This window comes from Phalangium opilio, unplaced genomic scaffold, assembly GCF_054372755.1.
Source record: "Phalangium opilio isolate 3A_F unplaced genomic scaffold, DU_Popi_V2 ptg000062l_1, whole genome shotgun sequence".
In the NCBI taxonomy this organism is placed as follows: domain Eukaryota; kingdom Metazoa; phylum Arthropoda; class Arachnida; order Opiliones; family Phalangiidae; genus Phalangium; species Phalangium opilio.
Genome location: NW_028324179.1, coordinates 1,783,070 through 1,801,853, shown reverse-complemented (window position 1 = coordinate 1,801,853; position 18,784 = coordinate 1,783,070). Strand labels below are relative to the sequence as shown.

The 18,784-nt window shown below is 39.0% G+C and overlaps 1 protein-coding gene and 1 long non-coding RNA gene across 6 annotated transcripts; both read left to right on the top strand.

The window, feature by feature from the left end:
* Window positions 1-11: 11 nt before the first annotated feature.
* Window positions 12-4,103, top strand: LOC149663479 (uncharacterized). The gene is made up of 3 exons (XR_016368541.1): window positions 12-3,607; window positions 3,689-3,801; window positions 3,879-4,103. It is a non-coding gene; the product is annotated as an uncharacterized LOC149663479 (long non-coding RNA).
* A 9,701-nt stretch (window positions 4,104-13,804) lies between these two features.
* LOC149663478 (uncharacterized) lies at window positions 13,805-17,466 on the top strand. Of its 5 annotated transcripts, none has more exons than XM_089842171.1 (9): window positions 13,805-14,094; window positions 14,186-15,141; window positions 15,566-15,730; window positions 15,801-15,863; window positions 15,956-16,006; window positions 16,080-16,145; window positions 16,240-16,275; window positions 16,348-16,398; window positions 16,464-17,466. In XM_089842171.1, the coding sequence occupies exons 3-9, from the start codon at window positions 15,667-15,669 to the stop codon at window positions 16,472-16,474; spliced, it is 342 nt and encodes a 113-aa protein (XP_089698297.1). In that variant the 5' UTR covers window positions 13,805-14,094; window positions 14,186-15,141; window positions 15,566-15,666; the 3' UTR covers window positions 16,475-17,466. The 5 variants fall into 5 exon arrangements, 3 of the variants coding, with proteins under 3 accessions (XP_089698297.1, XP_089698296.1, XP_089698295.1); XR_016368540.1 differs by lacking the exons at window positions 13,805-14,094; window positions 14,186-15,141 and having other exon boundaries at window positions 15,367-15,613; window positions 15,686-15,730; window positions 16,467-16,538; window positions 16,605-17,466; XR_016368539.1 differs by lacking the exons at window positions 13,805-14,094; window positions 14,186-15,141 and having other exon boundaries at window positions 15,367-15,613; window positions 15,686-15,730; window positions 16,464-16,538; window positions 16,605-17,466.
* The last annotated feature ends 1,318 nt before the right edge of the window (window positions 17,467-18,784 follow it).

The window sequence follows — 18,784 nt, the reverse complement described above, 5'->3', positions numbered from 1 at the left end:
AAATGGGATAAGAAGTAGGGGTCTAAAGCCGGTTTACGGGTTAGTGAATATGGCGTTGAAAGGACATACTCCTGTAAACAGCAAGGGGACAAGAAAGGGGGAATGAAATGACGTCACAGGCCAGGAGCCTATACTTCAAATGAAGAGGATAGAAAGAAGAGAAGTAGAAGCTAACGGCTTTGACAAGGCATTTTTAGAGTTCTCGCTTTTCGTTTTTAATTTTACACAGAATTATAGAATTATATTTATGGTAAAGTCCAAGCGTCTGGCATTTCCCGGACGCCGCACGATTTGGAGAGAGAGAGAGAGAAGCTAAAGGTAAATTTAAGGAGTGGAAGACAGGGTTCAACTTGGAGAGATAGAGAGAGGCGAATGCGATGGCGCGCTGAATGAACAGAAGTTAGAGAAGGAAATTTAAAATTCCCCGGTTACTATATTTCAACCAATGTGAGGGCAGTGAAAGATACGCCCGCATGCTGCAAAATGCACAAAGCGAGAACTCTCGACCTCAGCCTTCTACCCCTCTACATTATACCCTCCTTGCTTTGAATAAGCTTCCCGAACCAAGGGTAATCGCTCATTGACCAAACCTAAGTATCACGCACACACTTCTACTCAAATCAGTTTCAAACTTCTATGTTTCTCTCATGCAATTTTAGTTGCAAAGCCTAAAATATGAACGGTTGATAATATTCAATGTTTTAATGAAATAGTTTTACGTGAAAACGACCACCCTGGATTCGGAGACGCACCACAAACAGACGCACAAACAAGCGATAGATTGGGGGAATGTCCTCCTCTTCCTCACCCCCTGCGCAGGGAGCAACTGTTCTGCCTATGCGGACACTGTATGCCTATGCCAACAGTGCTTGAGAATGTGTGCTGTCGTGCCATCCAAGGCACTATTCAATGCGAAACCCTGAGAGACCTGGTATTGCAAGGTGACATCACCCAAACTTTGCACTCCCGCTATTCTGATACTTTGAACTGTTATAAGAAGCTTAGGGAGCTGGGGTATAAAGTAATTGAAATGTGGGAATGCGTATTCTACAAATTAAGGTAGCAAGAGCCAGAAATTAATACTTTCTTTCTTCCATCCATGTCCAAATCGATGCGTGGCAACCACTTAATCCCCGTAACGCATTTTTTGGAGGCGTACTTCTTTCATCACAAGGTTAAGCCGGGAGAGGAGATAAAAGAGATTGGCGGAACTTGTGAGACAATAACTTCTGCTCAGCAAGGTTCAGGATTAAAGATAAAGAGACGTAAACTTAAACGCCTATCAGTTTATTGCCGCCAGTCAAAGCAGACACCACGCGATATATTTAGATCCTGAAAAAATCATGATTTCTCTCCATGCTCTTAAGAGTGAACTGGACATTTTTGCTCCCGTGCCTATTCAAACTAGTGTCGAACATTCTTAATGTGTATGGGCCAAACCTTTGGCCGCCATTAGTGTAACCTCTACCCTTAATTACCACATCTCTGGTAATGGAGATAGCTACAACAATGTAGCCCACACCATGCATTACAACAAAGTCAAAATCACCGAAGAAGATGGAAGTAATCTTCAGGATTCCGCCAAGGCAGCTTTCAAGAACAACGCTATCCTCGCATTGTGGAGAACCTGCGATGTTTTCTTGAACAATACCCGAGTTGCTCCATCCGCTCAAAACTGCTCGTACACTTCATTTATCAAAACTGTCTCAAATTACGGACCCACGGCCAAAAAAGGACGAAGCCGGAAAGTTCGACGACCTTTCAAATAAAGGTATCATCACCCAAAAGGCTAAAACTGCTAAATCGGCCGTGATCGAATTTTTTACACCCGTGTTTAGTGACGTGTTTCATATTGCCGAATAACATCAGTAATTAAAGCGCAACCGAAACACGGAGTCGCGATGAAGCACTTTCAAATGACTCAGGAACGAAGATGGAACGTGGAAAGCTTCGAGTATGCGAAAATGATAGGCATGATCCACAGGATCGAAAGCCTTTTCAAAGTCGATGTTGACAATGGCCAGGGGTTCATTGGAAGTGTTCGCGGTAGGAAGAAGGTCAGGTAGCGTTGATGCGGTTTGATGAATCGTACGACCGGGAATACCGTTCGAATGCGATTCATGTATAACCGAGGGAGCGACAGTCTTAAGCCGTATCGCGAGACATTTACCATATAATTTGTAGTCTGTATCAGTAACTGAGAGCGGTCTCCAATTACGTGTATCAAATAGATCGCCAGATTTTTCCAGAAGAGACATCACCGACTTCGAAAACCTGTGGTTAAAATGTGTATAGCATTGCAAGTGAGTAAAAATAGACCTCTGTAAAAAGTATGAAGAGTGGTTGAGACCCCAAAACATACCACTTTTGAAACAATTATGAGCGACCAAGAAGCGATGGATCTTTCCTCAAAAAAGGAAGAAATACTTTTTTTAGAGGAGACCTAAAAAATATTTCTCTCTAGCTACGTACTAGGGATGCACCGATATATCGGCCGATTTATCGGCCTTCCTTTTTCATATCGGTATCGGCCAATATCGGCTTGGTGTAAACCGATATTTTCGGGAAAAATTTGACAAGTTATAAGGTACTCAATGAATACTAATTGAAACATATCACACAAATTTATTCCCACAATTTAACATTTCCCTTTAAACATGCAAGGTTTACCACAATCTCTGTTATATGCCGCTGTTTACGACCATGAGAAAGTAATTTCCCTAGTTTCCCATACCTCCCGCAATCAATCGAAGTCAAGCGACACTGACGCTCTCTAATGTGTTTGGTGTCACTAATTTACACTTTGAACTTTTCACTTGTGGTCCCTAAGTTAGCTTAAAACGCTACTTCATGTTGAACAAGGAAAGGCTAATATATGTATCGATACCACATTAAACGAAAACGATGTGACACATGTCTCTAATAAAACAAAGTAAAAACGTAAATGGTCCAAAATAATGCTGATTCTACTCTTGAAAACGATGTTCATGGAGAAATATTATTTTTTTTATGGGCCGATATATCGGCTGTACCCATATCGGTGCATCCCTACCCCCAACGGTAGGTATCAAATCCCAGATACACCCGGCCCCCAACGGCAGGTATCAAATCCCAGATACACCCGGCCCAAAACGGCGGATATCAAATCCCAGATACACCCGGCCCCCAACGGCAGGTATCAAATCCCAGATGCACGCGGCCCCCAACGGCGGATATCAAATCCCAGATCCACCCGGCCCCCAACGGCAGGTATCAAATCCCAGATCCACCCGGCCCCCAACGGTAGGTATCAAATCCCAGATACATCCATCGTTACTAAAATGTCTCAATAACGATTATGGGGTATTGTCATAGGAGGGTTTGAATTCTTTCAGATTGTGTATATTTTATACTATACTAATTTATTCGTTCTAGCGATAGAGTATGAAAGTATCGGTCCTGCCTTCAAGAACCATCATTCCCGAATAAGATTTTCAAGTTAAAGACGCAATTTAATATAAAAAATGGCTGCGAGTCTTGCCGTTGGTGAAGAAATAAAAGCCAACATTAGATATACAGCCATCCTGGGGCCAATACCAGGGAGAGATGGACCTTCCGGGATTTGGAGGTAAGAATTTATTTAACAAATTAATTTATATTTATATTAAAAATTAAATATCATGACGACGTTTTTATTCATTTGTTTAAGGTGATGGTACGTTCTATCCACATCGGATTCGTCATACGATTTGATCTATGACCGGAGATTTCGTCAATTGACGTTTCCGTATAGTATTACCCCAATATACATCGGCTCCTGAAGTAAATAGGGGGTATTTTTATGTTTTTTTTCTCTCTCTCTCTCGGTTAATTACATCATTGTTCCATGTTTTCACAAGGTGATTAAACTGGAATCTTTCATCCAGGAGCACGAAAGGTCCAGGTATCTTATTTTTAAAGACTTTTTCGAGAGTCAAGGAAGCCAAATGTAATCGAGAAAAAAACCTAAAAATAGAGAACCTGTGCTAAGTTTCAAAATAAATAAACTTTTTCTTTATTAAACAAGCAATGAAGAAGTCTATTTTTTTTTAAAATACATCTTCGTCCCAATCAATTAAAATCGGAGGTGAAGATATTACAACTTTTTTCCGGTTTTCTTACTAACCATTGTCGGGGGTTTCTTCTTCTTTTCCAAATAACCACTGTCGGGGGTTTCTTCTTCTTTTCCAATAACTCCGTCTGGCTTCTAGTTTTAATTGGTTCTTGACTGGCATTTTGTTATGTTTGCAAGGCAAAACGGGGAGAAGAAACTATTTGTCGTTTTGGGATTATCTGGCCTCCAACGCCGACAACATATGTTCACGATCCTGTTTTAAGAAATTGGACAAAGGAGTACGGTGAACATATCGCATTCGAATATAAGAAAGTAAAAAAAACCATAGCGGCTCTGACATCTGAAAATTCTCCTAAAACATTTGAAGAGTTTTTGCGTCCACTTCAAATGACCGAACGGGTCTATATTGATTGCTTTCCAAAAATCTTAAGTGAAAAACCATTCTATTGAAGAGATCTCCTCTGGAAGTAAGCGCGAATGCCTACAACCAAGACATTCTTGGATTATGGAGAGCCAATATGGACATTCAATTTTTTCTGGATGCTTACGCGTGCATTATGTACGGCATCGCTTACATTGGAAAATCACAGCGTGGTATATCCCAATTACTTATGGAAGCTATGAGAGCCGCTAGTCAGGCGGGTTCTTCTGTTAAAGAGAGGCTAAAAGTTATCGACGACAAGTTTCTCATTGGTCATAAAATTTCCGCCCAAGAAGCTTCATACTTATGCCTACAGATAACCGTGTCTAAGTCTAGTAGAGCTTCCATCTTTATCAACACAAATATGCCAGAGTAAAGAGTTCATATTCTCAAGCCAAAGAGTAGCTTGATGATTTACCAGAAGATAGTACAGATATTTTTTTCGGAAGGCCTAATCGGTTGTTACCCTTTAAGGCCAGATGATATGGAATCAGTCTGTTTGGCTGAATTTTCAGCTTGGTATGAATTCAATAAGGAAAAAGGCCGAGGTCGGCAAGTTTCAAGTCTAAACGAGGATGCACGACTTGATAGCGAGCCCTAATCTAATGTAGCTTCGGTTTGGATCGCTTTGAACCATAGCCATGGCTTTTTACGCAAACGTACACAAGCTAAAGTCCTCCGATACAGGAATTGCAGTATCGAGAAAGATACCTTCTTTCTACAGAGAGCAAATTCTCTTTTTCTATCCTTGGCGCAACGAAACCACAGATGTTTTGGAAAAAGATTTCAAAGAAGTCTACGAAGCGAATCTGGAACTGATTTCGCGGAAAAGAAAAGAATTTGTAAATGAAACTTGCGAAGCAAGGGTAGAATTCCTCGAAAGTGAACCCCTAGTAGATGTGGGTAATGTGCAACCAATACTGGAACATCAAGATGAGAGACATCGCTAATACACGATGGATGAGCCAGAATTCGCCGTTCTGGCTTGCGTACGAGATGCTACGGCAGACATCGGACGAGAAAACCCCGATTGCCGTGTACCAGATTACACAGTCGTGCAAACTGTTCGTATAGTAGAGGACAGAGAGTATGTCAAAATGGTACAGGGTCTAAACGGAAAGCAGGGAGAAGAATTTGGCTACATTTTTGCCATTTCAAAACTAAGTTTCTCCGCCTATTTGTCACTGAGGTAAAAGCGTCCTCATTAACGCCGTTTGCGAGGGCGTCATTAGGTACTTTCACAATCAACCTGGGGCTGACAATTCCACCATTATTGTCTTGAAACTAATTTGTAATTGCCATTCATACTTAAACGTATTCAATTAATACGCGAACGCATGTGCGCCCAGGGTCGTCAACCCCAAAACTTGGGGTGGGGAGTCCCCAAACGGCACGCGGGTGTGGAGGGGAAGTGCGGGAGACCACCATGAACGCGTTGAAATCATTTTGAAAACTAAGGACATCATCCTGCCTTTCACTGTAGTAGCTTCTTTAAGCTTTTATCAAGGACTGTCACTATTCGAGATGGTAAGATTTCTACTGTTAAACCAAAGACCCTTGTACGGTAGATCAAAGAAATGCTGAAGGGAGTTTTTCCAAATGTCTCCAAAAAGAAATACACCTGAAAATGTTTTAGTCCAATGGCAAGATTCCTGATAATTTTGCCCTCGAAAATCTTTACCCTTGTACGTGCTAAATACCTAGAAGTCACGTGTTTGCTCTCGAACACGCCTTGACCATAGCAAAAGGTATAAAAGGCTGGGGTTAGACCCCGAAAGATACCATTTTCTCTCGAACCAAAATCCTAAAATGTATCAACCGATGGACCTTTCATCAACATGGTAAGAAAAAAACTTTTTTTAAAACTTAGTTTTTTAGAGAAGACCTAAAAAATCTTTATCTATAGTTATATTCATGGCATCGATACACGCCGGGGACGTCCCGTTCGGGGACAGGGTCCCACAAGGCCCTCGCTGCGTCGTTGGGTCGCAGCGACGCTCACAGCTCAGCACGTCTCCACCACCCAGCCCTTCACCGCCGCCCACCCCACCCCACCAGTGCCTTACATTCCTCTTCCGGCTATATACTATCCTTGGCAAGTAATGCCATGGCCGGGAGAGGACGATCTTAACATCAACGGGGACTTATAGATTCATTTAATTTATTCATTATAACATGAAATTATAGTCTCTATTTACTCGTAGCCTCATATACCAGATCACGATGTACCTGGCCGTCGTCGAGGATAATGAACTCATGCACGACCGGCTGAAAGAAGTTCGGCTGTACAACAAATGTACTTTTATTCCTCACGAGTGAATTTTTACCCATTATTTTATGATTTTATCTAAATTTAATTTTTTTGCCTCCTGGCATTCGACTGTCGCGGGTTCCGGTGAGTTAATTTTTTTACCAGTCGTTCAATACTTTTTTAACCCTCTTTTCTCTCTTTCTCTCTCTCTATTCCCCCTCACAGGGTTATCCTGGAACTCTCACGGTTGTACCTATACCGTCGAGTACGGTTTCTGGATGTCACCGCGCACCACACTCGGGTGTACGAAGGTCGAGATGACCTAATATTCAGCGGCTTTCGTGCACTCGTGCAAACCCTCTCGTTGCCGTGAGTGGGAGGGTGGAGGGATGCAAAAAATGTAAAAAAAAATTTTGTAAAAATAAATAAATTTTGTTTGGCTTTTTATATTTCTCTATTTAAATTAAGCGTATATTTTTAGCGTCAAAAATGTTTAGGCTTAAATAGCAAAAGAAACAAAAGATGTGCTTAGTATTAGTTATATAAAAGGGACCAGTTTTTCGGTTTTAAATTCAATTTATTTTAAACACCAAAAAAACTAATTAGCAAGTAGATAAAATAAAAAATTAATATATGCATTTTGTTTTTCAAAAACGTTATTAGACCCGAAATCACAGAGAAAAAATTGTAATTATAGAATTTTTTTTCAAGATTTTCTTCTTGAAGAACGGTGTTAAATTTCATCACCACCTGGTACGAACTTACACAAGTTGGGAAACCAAAATAAACCTCTCCGAGTCGAGACGAATTTACTTTCCAAACACAGGTCCACCATGGACGAACCAGTACTGAAGGACGGATGGCAGAGGGAGAAAGTTGTAAAATACTTGTTAATTCGCCTTCTAGCGGCAGATAGTAGCAAACCGGATAGTGGGGGAATCAACGTTCTAAAAAAGGAAGCAGCTAACGTCTTATTATGTCTAGATGGCGCTAGCGTTTTCCGAGATTTGACTCCGCATTTTCATAACACCCTCCATTTTGGGGCTGAAAAGGGGGAAGTAAGCTTTACATTGTTTGTTTAGTCGCTTAGTAATGGGGGCAGTAATGGGCTGCCATTGGTTCTTCAGTATTACTTCGTCCTTGGATCCACCAGTCAATGAGAAAAACCGGAAATACGTAGCTCAAAATGGCGGGATATCGCGAAGGTCATTTGTAAAGGTTTAATCGTTTAACATTTCCCTGTGTATTCTCATAATTCTAATGAGGACCTTATATCTATCACTTAAGTGTGTATTTAACTTTCGGCTCACTCTGAACCGTTAACACCTCTTGTAAGAGGACACGAAACAAGGTCAATTCTGGTATAAATCTAGGATCTCTTATTTCATAGACCCAATCGCTTCAACACTTATAGAGAGACGAAGTATTAAAATCCAGATTATGTAGTGAAATTAAAAGTTGCGTTTACACTATTTATAAATGTAGTAAAGCTGAATTAAAAAGTAAACACCAAATTTGAAATGTTAATATCAAAAGATGTTCTTGGAATATTGAGATGAAACAGAGCTTTATAGCTACACAACTACTAAAAGAATCGTAATTCCGAAAAATATTTCAAATATTTCCATTTAATATTCTGCAAAAAGGAAATGTTATCGTTTTGTAAGAGATCTTTTCATCCTACTCGCTTTAAATTAATTTTGATATGCGTGTAGTGTTTCGATTCGGATGCAATCTTCATTACTCGTTCTATATAAACTCTCACTTGTGTCATTACATAGAAATAAGTTTGTCTTAAATAATTAATTAAATATAAATGATATTAAATATTTTAATCGCCAGTAAATAACTTTAAAAATAGTTAAATCGTTTAAAATAAAGTTGTTCCTATTATCTTTCGAAACTTTGCTAATATTGACGTTTAAAGTGAAGGGTACCCCTCTTGTCCGCTTTTTTCAAATTTTGGGATATATATACGATTTGTTTCCATTATAATAATAGATAAAAAACGCATTCGCGTGAACCGATGGTGGAAGCCCTGCCATTGGGAGGCTAGACGTTTCTCGTAACCCTAGCCGATCGCCGCGTATATCTTGAAACCAAACGATGACGAAGGAAAAGAAGCCAGAATGTACTGACTGGCGTCCATGTGGAATGGACAAAGACCTGAAGGTGGTGGTGCATAAAAGCTGGTGGCAATGTGGGATTGACGAAGAACAGAAGATGGTGGTGCTTACGAGCCAGCAAGTACAGGCTAGTGTCCATGTGGGATTGACAAAGACTAGCAGATTGTGGTCCTTAGAAGCCAGTTAGTAAAGACTGGTGTTGGCAGATGAATGGCCAAATTTCCGTGAACCGCGCACGCGTTCCGGAAATCGGGTATTTGTTTGCTCCGATTTGTAAACTGCGAACGCGGTCACGTGGGGTCTGTCAGACAGACTCAGACAGACACAGACAGACACACACAGACAGACAAGACCGGTGTAATACCTCTCCGGGACTACGTTACTCGGAGAGGTAAAAATTGGTGAAGTAGCCCAACACGACGTCAAATTTTTCATGCTGTCCATCTTAACAGGGTATACGATCGAGGGTATCGTATAAATTATCATAAATGGCGTTATAAAACTCTATGATAATATCTGCCATGTGTGTAAACACAATTTCATGGTCATTTATCTTAATAAAATGTTCCTTAACAGCACTCGAAACTCGATTCAAGGCCGCTGTTTCCATACTGTTCAAAACAATAGAATCGTCCTTTAACATGTCTTTAATGTGACACGTATTATAATACGCCACGACAGTTGTTTCTTCGTTTGCGATGTCGTTTAAAACGATTTCAAAGTTGTTGGTTTCGTGTGCGGCCATCCAGCCTGGTAGTATGGGTAAACGTGGAATCAGCTTTTCCCATGTACTTGTGGAAATGGCGAAGCTTTTTGCGGATTGTTTCCTACTTAGGAGAAATTCGGGATCCAGCGTACCGATTACAAATCCAGTTGTTAAGAACAACTCTTTAGATATATGGAATCTCCCGTTAATTTTACGTTCGTAAGTCGCACCTATCTTCCTTTTGACAGCTTCTAGATTTTCCATCTTGTAAGCTTAAGGCCTTCTCGAATATTGATACTTGACTCTAATGGGTCAGGGGGTTTTTATACTAAATTAAACATGTACTTTAATGAAATGGTTTGCTTGGAGGAAAGGGGTGTCGTGGAGGTGCATCGCCCATACTTTCCGAATGTAACGAAACTGAAGGAAAAATTCTCCAATTGCGGTGGTGTTATGGAGGTGGGTAATATAACAAATCATTTTCGGATTCGTTCGTTTTGGGGTTTGGATGTCGACCTCTCCCTCGACCCCTACACATGGGAGCAATTTTCTTCAATTCATTTTCGGACTCGTTCGTTTTGGGATTTGGATGTCGACCTCTACCCCTACACATGGGAGCAATTTTCTTCAATCCCACAACATTCAGGGCTTCTTGAACGACACTATCCCTAAAAAGGGTGATCTCTCGTTGGCCACCAATTCTTTTTACCAGTGGACGGCTTAAGAGCAAATACGGCATTACTGCATCTCTCTCTCATTTGTTTGAGTGTGAGTGGGTTTTTTAAGTGCCCTTTTTAGTGCGCTTTTTAAGTTCTTTTAATTTCGTTTTATGTGCGGATTTTTTCGTACCACGCTTTTGAAGGACCGTTAGAAAGGTATTTACCTTTTTTCAATGTATTTAAATCGCTTTTGAGCGTTTTTAGTCGGTACCTTTTCATTCGGACCTTGGCACCCATATTTTCGCCTGCGTTTTATTTTCCCGAGCCGCTATGGATGGCGCACGCGATCTTTCAGACTCTCCGGACAAATCGATAAATAAATTACCAATTTCTGTTTGACCATCACAGATTGATTACCACACCACATCCTGGTTTGAATTTATGCGTGCTGACCCGGAGAATCTGAATGCTGCCTGGGCCAGGTGGTGTAACAAATTCGACAATTATCTCATCGCTTCCGGAGTTAAGGATTCCGTTACGCAAAAGGCCTTATTACTACATTGCGTGGGTGAGTCCGTTCAAGATCTGTATTATGCACTACCGAATAATACCGCTGTTTCGGACTATGACGCCGCCAAAGCACTACTCACTGATTATTTTGCACCAAAAAAAATGTGGATTACGAAATTTTCCAGTTTCGTGAGGCTACTCAGTGTGTTGGTGAATGTCTAGACGAATACCACATTCGGCTACGTTCTTTGGCTACCTATTGTCAGTTCTCGGACCATGACCTCGAATTGAAACGACAGCTGGTACAAACCTGTACCTCGAAGAGTCTCGGAAGAAAATCTTTGCAAGACCCTTCCCTAGATCTAGCGGGTTTCATGCAAAAAGCAAGGCTGATGGAAGCTTCAGAGTCTCTAGCTGCATCTATCGAACGTTGTAGTTCACAAACCACGTCAGCACCACAGCAAACTGCGTTTGGATTACGACCAAAGTCCAAATATCAAAATCAAGGCCATCTGAAACCATCATCGCCTACAAATAGCACGTGTGGGTTGTGTGGTGGACCGTATCCGCACACTTCTCATCAACCCTGTCCAGCTCGTGGCAAGACCTGTCACAACTGTGGAAGGCAAAACCATTTCAGCTCCGTTTGTCGCTCAGCACCTGCGACCTCCGCTCGCGCACCTCCTACAAGAGTACAAATGCTACAATCATCATCGCATACGTCACCACCTGTGGCGGAAGAAGATTCGGAGGAATCGTACGAATCTTTGTTTGCGCTTTTCAACGCTTATGAGTCTGAAAGCGTTTCATCTACGTCTCACCGCACATTACACTCTCCAGGGCTTACACGCTGTCTCTCGCTCTCTCGTACGGGCAGGCGGCAATGCCAACTACTACCAACGTGAACCCTCCACCACATACATTTGTATTCAAATCTAAAACGCGGGATTCTGACCGTGGTATTTCCTTCCGCTCTACTCACCAGAGAGCACCAGTAGAAGATTATCTAGTTGCGGAGTATTCAAATCTAAAACGCGGGATTCTGACCGTGGTATTTCATTCCGCTCTACTCACCAGAGAGCATCAATAGAAGATTATCTAGTTGCGGAGTAAGTTCCTTCCAAAAATATAACCGATGCTTGGAGGAAAAAATGGCCTTGTTTTCGTCTATTTCTCTGAGAAGTCATTCGCGCTTCAGCTTAATGCCGATGGACTCCATTTCCGAATGACTACCCTTCCGTGCCTCCCTTTAGGCATTGCACCGAAAAAAAAAAACATTTATCAGGTCTCCATCCCGAGGTCACTGATGATATGCTTCACAGCGTTCTTTCAAGCTATGGTACGGTCCAGGGAAAAATTCGCCGTCACAATGGCCGACTTCAAACACATCCATTGCGCCCGCCGAGAGGCCAACGTTCTCTTTGCATCCAACGATGACTTTAAAAACCTTCCGGAATATTTCACCATCTTCCTCGACTCCGTCAGACACATGATCAGCGTCAATCTGCCACCTCGCTGTGCGAGCTGTGTCAACACCGGCCATATGAGTAAACGAGGGGGCCAAAAGTTAGTTTTTGATAATCATGAATACGTGAAGGAAAGGACTGTGGGAAACAAGACATATTGGCAGTGCTACTGGAAAGACGTTTGCAAAGCTAGAATCCATACCGAAGGAAATGACGTGACCATTTGGAAATTTTTACGAAAACTCAAGAAACAAGAAGCGCTTGCCAGTACAGACTTGGCGAAACTCAACAGAGGGGAACGAACAAAGACAAAAAATGTATAAAGCCACACAGGAACGACTTAAGAATCTAGCCAATAGTTATAATGTAGAAGAGTCAATTTCTTATTTACAAGGAGTTGCCCATAACTTTGATTTTTAATTCAACATGAATAAAATATTTATTAGCAATTTTTATTATATGTTTTATTGCGCACCTAAACAGGCCACACCTAATCTACCTCCACACCGTAATGACCTACACACCTAAATCACAAACACCGAAGTGGAAGCACCGTAACAGTCGACACCTAAAGAAGCCGCACCGAAATGGCCTAGACCCGAGTAGGATATGCTCAAATGCCCCTTCGCCTTCCAGTGGCGCTACGTCTGCTGCTTCTCCTGCTCTCACCCATACCGTTAACACCACCGCTCCAAACCTTACAGGCAGTTACAGCGCCCACCGCCTCTACTACTCCTACTGTTGCCGCAACTAATCCTATCACTACAGTTACCACCACCAACCCCTTACCCCTTGACCACGGTTGCCGTTACCGTTACCACTGCTTGTAATGTAGTTTCCCCTTCCTCTACTTTGAACACTGGCACTTCTGACCTAGACTCCTCCATGGATGCTGAGGCACCAAAATCATAGAATTATAGAATGAAAGACGTACTTAAACTATTAATATTGTTATGCTCAAACCCTGAAATTAGCATTGAAATGGTTAACGGACTCTTTGGAGGAGTAAATTCCCAACATGCGCAAGGACAAATCCCAAAAAATTTATTCATGGTACAAAATTATGTACTAATGATACCCCAAAGAAACGTAGGAAAGAAAGACCATTTATAGCATCTAAGTCATACATGGATAACTGATGAGCGGGAGGAAATTTTTTTATGGGAGATTGGGAGTTACCTATGCTAGAAGCAAAAATCAAATTTCATGAACCTCCTACTTACACATGCTCATACTATGAAGGCTTACGTAATTAGAAAAAAATATTAAAATACTCAAAATTGGACGGGGGTAATTAAATTGCGTAATACAATAACTTGCCGAAACGGGAGACCGTTTTGGAGATGAAATTTTAATGTTTTTCTAATGACGCCTTAAATTTAAACATGAAGCTGAAAATAAAAGTAATAAGTTAGCGCGGTATAAATTTAATCTACGGCGGACTTGGCGCGATATTATTTTGCTCGTCCAGTTCTTCGAAGATTTTATATTGAACGCGCGCAGTTGAAAACGTATTAAATTCATATAATTAGCATCATTTTCATTAAATTTTAGGAATAATTTGAAAAACACTCAAAATCATAAATCCATAACGGTAACCCGAACGTAAAAAAGTAATAGAGAAATTTCCACTTAAAATCGCTAAACTTTAAACCTCAATTTATTGATACAAGTACACCTTTTGATAGAACAGGTTAAGATAAATTAAATTTATTCTTTATTAACATTTAGGCGAACAAAGCTTAGTTCAACCATAAATAAATCTTCAAAAAGTTTCGCTAAATGCATGAGAAAAAGAATAAACAAGAAAGGAGCGAGCCCATTCGCTGATTTAGTGACTTCACTAATAGTAAAACTATTGTGTAAGTGCCACTTTGAAATATTTACGACGAAGCTGATTTACTTCGACTAATTCGCTTGGTTTCATTTAATCAATTTTATTTGGATGTAAAGTCGCAAAATATGGCTAAACGACATCGCTAGTGGAACAGCTTAAACCAGAAATCGTAGAAGCCTACAAAAATATAGTGGAACTATTTCCAATTTGGAAAAAAATGCATGCCTCGAGAGCTATTAGAGAGCTACCCATACGCTGGAAACGAATGTAATCCTTCTTTGGAATGTTTGAATGACGGTGAGATAAATTTTGTGTCATGTAAAACGATTTTCGTGCAAACGTCAATGAGATCGGAGGGGGTTGATCAATCAATTCAGGATGGTAACTTACGAAAAATTACGTATACAACAAAATTTTTGGAAAATAATGCCTGGAACAATAAATCTCAGACTTAAAGGATTCGTACAATTTACGCGAGGAAGCTGGGCTACTGCTTGGCGTTCAATGCGCCTAGATTACTAGGCTTCAAGTAACCTGGCCTCTATGTCTGAAAACTGTATATAAGCACATATGACCTATTTAGTTTTTTTAACGATAAAACAGGCATTAACTATCGGCAAGTTGGTTTTACGCTTCAGATACGCCAGTCGAAGAAGTGGCACAAAAACAAACGAAACAAACAAAAAAAACGCCCTTCATGAAGGCTTATTGGATTTGAAAGAGAAAATAAATTTTAATACTAAGTAATTCTTAGTATTTCTAAAAATGGGCATGCCGGTTATTATTATCCTGTAGAAAATGGAAGAACATAAAACAACACTAAAAGAAGAAATGGAGCAAGTGGAGCAAGGCCTTATAAAATTGAAACTAGAAATTGAAAATTTGAAATAAATTATTAAACAAAAAAGACAATGACTTCGTAGCGGAGACGTTAAGGGAAAAATTCCCACAGAATTTTAGTGGCAGAGTGTCGTATTTATTTGAATCATTACCAATATTAGCACAACTTCAAGAAGAATTAAAAGGAAACACTTTTGCAGACACATTAAAAGAATAAAATAATTAAAGTACGGTAAGACATATTGAACACCATTTTTAAAACTATTTTTAAATCTATGACTATCCAAAACACTTTAAGATAATTGTTAACAAGCTCTTCATTTTCACCATTTTAAAAACTGTTTTTAAATCTATGACTATCCAAAACACTTTAAGATAATTGTTAACAAGCTCTTCATTTTCAAAGTATTAAACGTAAGTGTACAAAATAAAGTTTAAGGTAAACTAGGCCGCGCATTATAATTGAATAAGCTACGAACCTATTATAGAAATAAAAAGGCGCGGCGTAGTTTGCCACCTTGATGTTTGACACTTTGGAAAACCTAAAATGTTTAACGCGTTTAGTTGATAAATTTTTAACAAAAACGATAAAGAAATGGTTCGGGACCATTGTGTTCCAACTTTAAAATTATTGTTAATGATCACTTATTTTACAGCCAACGTATTTCTTGAGTCAAGTACAAAGGAAGTTGCAAACGCTGACGGTAATCTATAAAACTGGTTACGTTACAATTATACTACAACTATAAATTCGATAATGTTTTTTAATGTTATAGTAGACACATTGGCCGATTATGATGGACACGCCACGAACGTTCAAGGTAAAAAATACTACAAAAATAAATGGTTTCGTTACGATTATTTAAAAGTTAATAATGGAATTTTTTTCAGTGGACAATGTAGGAAAATTAGTGTCACAGACTGACGAAAACTTAAGAGCAACGAATGGTCGAGGTTATATATAATGAATGATTGCTTTACGATTATACTATAGCCTTAAAAATATTCAAAGTTATTAATATTTACATTTTTGGTGGTCCAATTAGGGATATCAAGAAGAGAAAATGAAAATATTTTAAACACAATTAACGTTCAAGGTGATATATAGTAAATAGTTGCGTAAAAACTACACTATAACTTTAAAGTTACTAATAATTAATAATTTTTCAGAGAAGAATATTGGAGAATTGAGGACAGATGAGATAGGCGAAAATTTGAGAAGAACTAATGATGAAGGTAATAACTGATAAATGATTGTGTTACTATTATACTAAAACGTCTTTTTAAAATTTATTATTAAATAAATTTCATTATTTCCCCACAAATTAAGAGACTTCCGAAAATTTGAAAACAACTAATTATCAAGGTAATACATGATAAATGATTGTGTTACGTTTATTTATTGTAATAATATTTCATTTTTTGTTCGACAAATTAGGAGAATCAACGTCAGAAATATATGATAATATCAACGCGTCTAACGATGAAGGTGATATACAGTAAATGTTAAGATTATACTATAACTTATCATTCGTAAATAAAATTTCTTTTTAGTAGAAAAGTAAGAAAACTCTGAAGAAATATTGAAGGAGGACCGCTAAATTTTTGAAGCAATGAATGAGGCCGGTGGTTAGTCTAACAAGTTTGGAGTCATTTGAATATATAATTTTATATACGTGAAACATAAATTTCCAGTTTGCAATTGGGATTATGTGGGTAGTTTGAAACGATTGCAAACGAGGAAGACAAAGATGGAGAGCCAGAAGCTAAAAAATTTAAAGAAGACCTTTATGAACATGTTGAAAAACTATTTTTAAAAAATTTAATTCATGTTTAGAGATACAAAAGCACAAATACTAGTTAAGAGACTTTCAGGATTTTTTGAGGACAACGTTCACCGAATAATGTGTATGTAAATAGTATGAATCCTTTTATCATATTTAAACCTTAAAATAAAGAAAAATATTTCATTTGAAAAATATTATAAAAGATTTAATAATTTTAAAAAACAAAAATGTTTCTTAAAAGAATTTTTTTCATAAGATTGAAAACATTTTTATATAAATGATTCTCTAAAAATATCAAAAAAAGTAGGATTTCCTAGAAAGAATTTTGAAATAAAAATTAAAAAGAGAGTTTCCTAAATAAAATTTAAAAGTGATAAAAATAAAGTTCCTGTGAAAAATATTTTTATGTAAAATCCCAAAGCGTAAAATTATTTTAATATCAAATTAAAAAAAACTGTACGGACACAATAATGTATATGTAAATAGTATGAATCCTTTCATCATATTTAAACCATAAAAAAACGAAAAGATTTCATTTATAAAAGATTTAATAACTTTAAAAAAGGAAAATTTTTCTTAAAAGATTGTTTTCATAAGATTGAAAAATGATATGTAAATGATTCTCTAAAAATTTCAAAAAATGTAGGATTTTATAGAAACATATTTCCTAATTAAAAATTAAAACTTGAAAAAAGGGAGTTTCCCTAATAAAATATTTCTGTAAATAAAATTTAATAGTTATAAAAACAAAGTTCCTGTGAAAAATATTTTTTATGTAAAATCCAAAAGCATAAAAATATTTTTAATATCAAATTAAAAAAAAAATTGTACTGAAAAATATTTTTTAAATAAATTTTAAAAATTTTAAAAAAGTAACAATTTTTCGAGAAAAATATATTTTTAAATAAAATATAGAAATTGAAATGAGTGAGTTGTTCTAAAAATTTTTTTTAGTAAGCCAGAAATTTTATTTCACTTTTCTCTTTAATATTGAAAAAATGGTTCGCCTTCAGGAGCATTGCACCCGACTGACTCAGAACCTGAGTCAGAAGGCGTTCCTGATGAGCCAACGCTTCCACAAGAGTCGCCTCATACCAGTCCACGATGTTACACTTTAAGAGACTGGGCCTGTGCCAGTCCTAGCCCTCCTCGTCCAACTGCTCTAGCGAAGACGCCTTCCGCACAACTTCGTCCACGTATCGAATCTCATACTGGTCCTTACGACGATCATGGTCCTGTTTCACCACAGCCTGATCCGAGTTCGGCACCACAGTATGTTCCACCACCGGATCTGGGAGGCCCTGCCCGGATTACGCCCATCAGGCTGCAACGAAAACGTCCTGCCACTTCTTCGTCGACTTCAACGGACTGGGAAGTCTCTCCCAAGTTGGCTCGAGTTGGTAGTATCTCTGATATATCGGAAGCTACTACCTTGGATATTGTTAATGAAGATCCTGCACCTGAGGATGACGTCTCGGCAACTGTTGCAGCGTCTCTCCCTCAGCTTCTTCTACAATATCCTCTCCTTACCGCTCGAACCATAAGCCCATTTCGACATGGTTACATCAGAGAAGTAGTGCAGCGGCGGATAGTTCAGCCGGGTGGTCCAGAGCGAGATACATACTATTATGCACCTCAGCCTCACCGGATCAAGTTAAGATCACGGAACGACGTGGCGAAGTATCTATGGAGTTACCTGAACCCTCAACTAGCCATTGAGGACTTTGATTTTTCTCGATGAGCGATTTATGCACCTCCTTGGGAAATAACCAGGATGGCTCGGTAAATTGCCCATATTAATTCCATTTTATACATTTACGGACGTGCTGCATCTTCATGACGATGAGGAACTGGATGATGGACCCGTGTCCGTAAGAACGGACGTATTAATTATAGCAGCAAGACCGCCGGTTTCGACACGTGAAGTATCAGTCACCACCTCTGACGCCCCGCATGTGGAGACCGTCCAGGTCCGTTGACATTTTTCGTCCAACCCCCATCCCAGAAACCAGTCGGCATCACCGCCGCTGCCTCTTCCCGTTTCGAACGAAACATTGGATGTCGTCCCTGCGCCCACCATTCCATCTG

Bases quoted from the DNA above. Each gene is read 5' to 3' on its own strand.
- LOC149663478 (XM_089842169.1), top strand. From the start codon at position 15,505: ATGGTTCGGGACCATTGTGTTCCAACTTTAAAATTATTGTTAATGATC. The intron at 15,614-15,685 runs GTAATCTATAAA...TTAATGTTATAG, and splicing joins GGAAGTTGCAAACGCTGACG to TAGACACATTGGCCGATTAT. The intron at 16,007-16,079 runs GTGATATATAGT...ATAATTTTTCAG, and splicing joins AAACACAATTAACGTTCAAG to AGAAGAATATTGGAGAATTG.